Source organism: Pundamilia nyererei, unplaced genomic scaffold (genome assembly GCF_000239375.1).
Source record: "Pundamilia nyererei isolate P.nyererei 1_Seehausen unplaced genomic scaffold, PunNye1.0 scaffold00049, whole genome shotgun sequence".
Taxonomy (NCBI): domain Eukaryota; kingdom Metazoa; phylum Chordata; class Actinopteri; order Cichliformes; family Cichlidae; genus Pundamilia; species Pundamilia nyererei.
The window spans coordinates 1,288,301-1,291,156 of record NW_005187450.1 but is presented as its reverse complement, the minus strand read 5'-3'; the positions used below and the strand labels follow the sequence as shown (position 1 = coordinate 1,291,156).

The following is a 2,856-nucleotide window of genomic DNA, read 5'->3' as shown; positions in this document are numbered from 1 at the left end:
ACACACACACACACACACACACACACACACACACACACACACACACACACACACACACACACACACACACAATGAAAGGAAGACACCACTTGGTGTGCAAGCGAATGGAAAACACACGAGAACACACTGCACGCGCAAAACAGAAAGAACTAAATGTGACCATAAAATGTGACTTCTTTTAAATCCCACTAAAAAACCCCGTCTTATAAGTGGTGAGGAGAGTGACGCTTGCACGTATAATCCAGTTACAACACAACAAGTTTATCTTTCTAAAAGTACGCGCAGAATCACTGATGTTAACCTGGCAGCTACAGGTTTTTATAAAAAAACCTGCCTCACAGGTGTGTGTGTGTGTGTGTGTATAGAAAGGGAAATGAATCAGAATCATCGTATGAAAGCACTCAAACGAATGGATCGTTTGGTTACAGTTTTACCTCACCTCTAATGCTTTTAATTTATCCGTTTAATGCATTAAAATAGCCTGTGCACTGTATGTACACTATTTAGAAGTACCTGGCAAGGTGTTAACACTGCTGCTGTTCCCTTTACATGTGGAAAACATAAGCAACACAACAGTTTGTTTGCTTTGTCCCCTTAGCAACAAACCCTTAGGCCATTCAGGTTACCCTAATGGCATTGCCAGCTCCTGCGTGTGTGCCAAACCAATATCTTTATTTCTAGGCTCAAACTGTGGCTTATCAAAAAAGAAAAAAAGTATAGCTGAAAGAAAGAACTAATAAGCAAGAGAAGAAGAAACAAAAACAGGCTGACAGGGAGTTGTGCCGCTCTCTAGAAGAGAGACGTACTCTGTCAAGAGAAAATGAAACTTGCTGTGTGAACTTTCCTCACATGTGTACTGAATGTAACACAGTGTCATGAAGCGTGTGCTGAGGAAACAGGCAATCATATTTGATACTGCAGTCACCTTTGGGCACTGTCAAAGAGCTATAAATAATGGTGTCGCAACACTTGGGTATACGTACGAGCTGGCACATAGTTTAATCATGAACAACTTCCCCTCTCTGTATATTTAGTCAGAGATAAAGGCACACCTTAAACTGTTAGCTAATAAAACACATCTGACAAAGACAGAAAAGAAGAAGAGTACTCACCATATTCAGGGAAGTCGAAGTTAAATCCTCTCAGACATGTAACTTTCATAATATTACTCAACTCTGTTAGAAAGTCATTCGAATGTTGGTTGTTGGAGGGGGGGAATACAGCGGAAAAGTAACTAGATTTAAAAAAAAAAAAAAGAGGCTTCCTTCAATCAAGCACTAAACTCCTTGACATGTAATCTGTCAATAGTTTGTTGCTGAGATAATGCCGGCTGCCACGAGCGGATTTGATTGGCAGCTTAGGGTCTGGCCCCTCCTTCCTGTGGTTTGACGGTGATGGGGGGGTTAGGTGAAAGAATATGGAGCCTCCCCCTTCCCTGCTCTGTCTCTCTCTCTCTGTGGCGCTCTCTCTCTGCCTCTCGTGCGCTGCCTCCCTCTCTTGCTTTTGCTCCCGTACACACACACACACACAGACAAAGCTGTTGGTGATGTTGTCTGAATAGGCTGATAGGAAATTATGGCAGAGGAACCGGAGCAGTTTTTTTTCTCCCTCCCTCAGTGGGCTGGCCTTTCCATCTTTGTGGTCTTCTAGCCTTTCAACTCTCTTGGGTGGAGCCTCCACTGCCTCTATTCAAATGAGCGAAGGGGGGGGCACACAACACTTAAAAAAAAAGAAAAAGAAAAAGGGCTTTCTAGAGAATAAGAGTATACGTTTATTAAAACATATTATACTTTGAGGCTAATTATTTAAATCCAATGCAGTGTGACTACATGTAAAAGCTGCTTTTAAACACATATTTAATTAGCGCTCTATATATAAAGTACAACTACAGTAAGTGGAAGAATATTTCCACAATTTTGTCCTCACTTATTAAATCATAGACTGTATGTTTGATGTGTACATAGTCAAAGGGCAGGATAAAGCCAGGCACATTTCTATTTGGTAAATATGCTTGTCCTCATGTCTATCACAGAAGCGTTAAGCTTAGAAAAAGATTTCACAAAATACATTTTCCAGCCATTTAGCTTAAAGCGAATAACTCTTTCCCTCCCTCACAATATAGCAATCCTCTCCATTTCAGCCCTGCATGGTATACTTTCTTTGCTTCTCTCTCTGTCTCTCACTCAGAGCGCTCTGGTTCTCCTTCCCTCCCTCTGATAAGCTATCAGTTTTCATTGTAATTTCAGGTGAAATGATAAACGACGGCCGTTACCAGGTGACAATGAATACTTTATAAGACAAACCCTTTATTTGCCTGGCAGTTTCTTCCGCAGCAGCATGCAAAGCACCTCGGGACCATTTGTACATAATGCCCATATACTGTAAACATGGTGGTGTGTCAAGAATGTGGAATTTACAGAGCGACACAAAATAACAAGAAAGTCTCAACTTTCAAAGGTAACTGGATATTCCTGTTTTCCACAGCAGGTTTACTCTGAATAAAGGTGTTGTATAACTAGCATTTACTGGACACAGAAAAGAGGAAATGAACAACTTTATGGCTTTGGACCATAATACAATAATACATAGGTCGGGCTTCAGTTCCTGAGTGCTGTTAGTCTGAAGTATGTACATAAAACTGGTTTTGGTTGATTCTGAAATTATGATGACTCATCCTGGCTAATAATGGAAAAAAATAAGGCTTTGTCTCCTCCTTCCTAACCCACATAAAGGAAAATGACCTTAAAAGAGTTTCTATCAAAAGGTTCCACCCTCGATTTAACTTTGTACTGTAAATACTACTTTTATTAGCCCGGGATCTAATGAAATCGAATTGTTTTTGTTGTGCACGACCTG

General features: G+C 40.6%; 1 protein-coding gene across 1 annotated transcript in view; it reads right to left on the bottom strand.

Annotated features, from left to right (window-relative positions):
• Window positions 1-1,557, bottom strand: part of casz1 (castor zinc finger 1) — a 72,820-nt gene extending 71,263 nt beyond the window's left edge. Inside the window, exon 1 of the mRNA XM_005732927.2 lies at window positions 1,113-1,557. Coding sequence (XP_005732984.1) covers window positions 1,113-1,161 — 49 coding nt within the window. The 5' untranslated portion in view covers window positions 1,162-1,557. The remainder of the gene's footprint in view (window positions 1-1,112) is intronic.
• Between the last annotated feature and the right edge of the window lie 1,299 nt (window positions 1,558-2,856).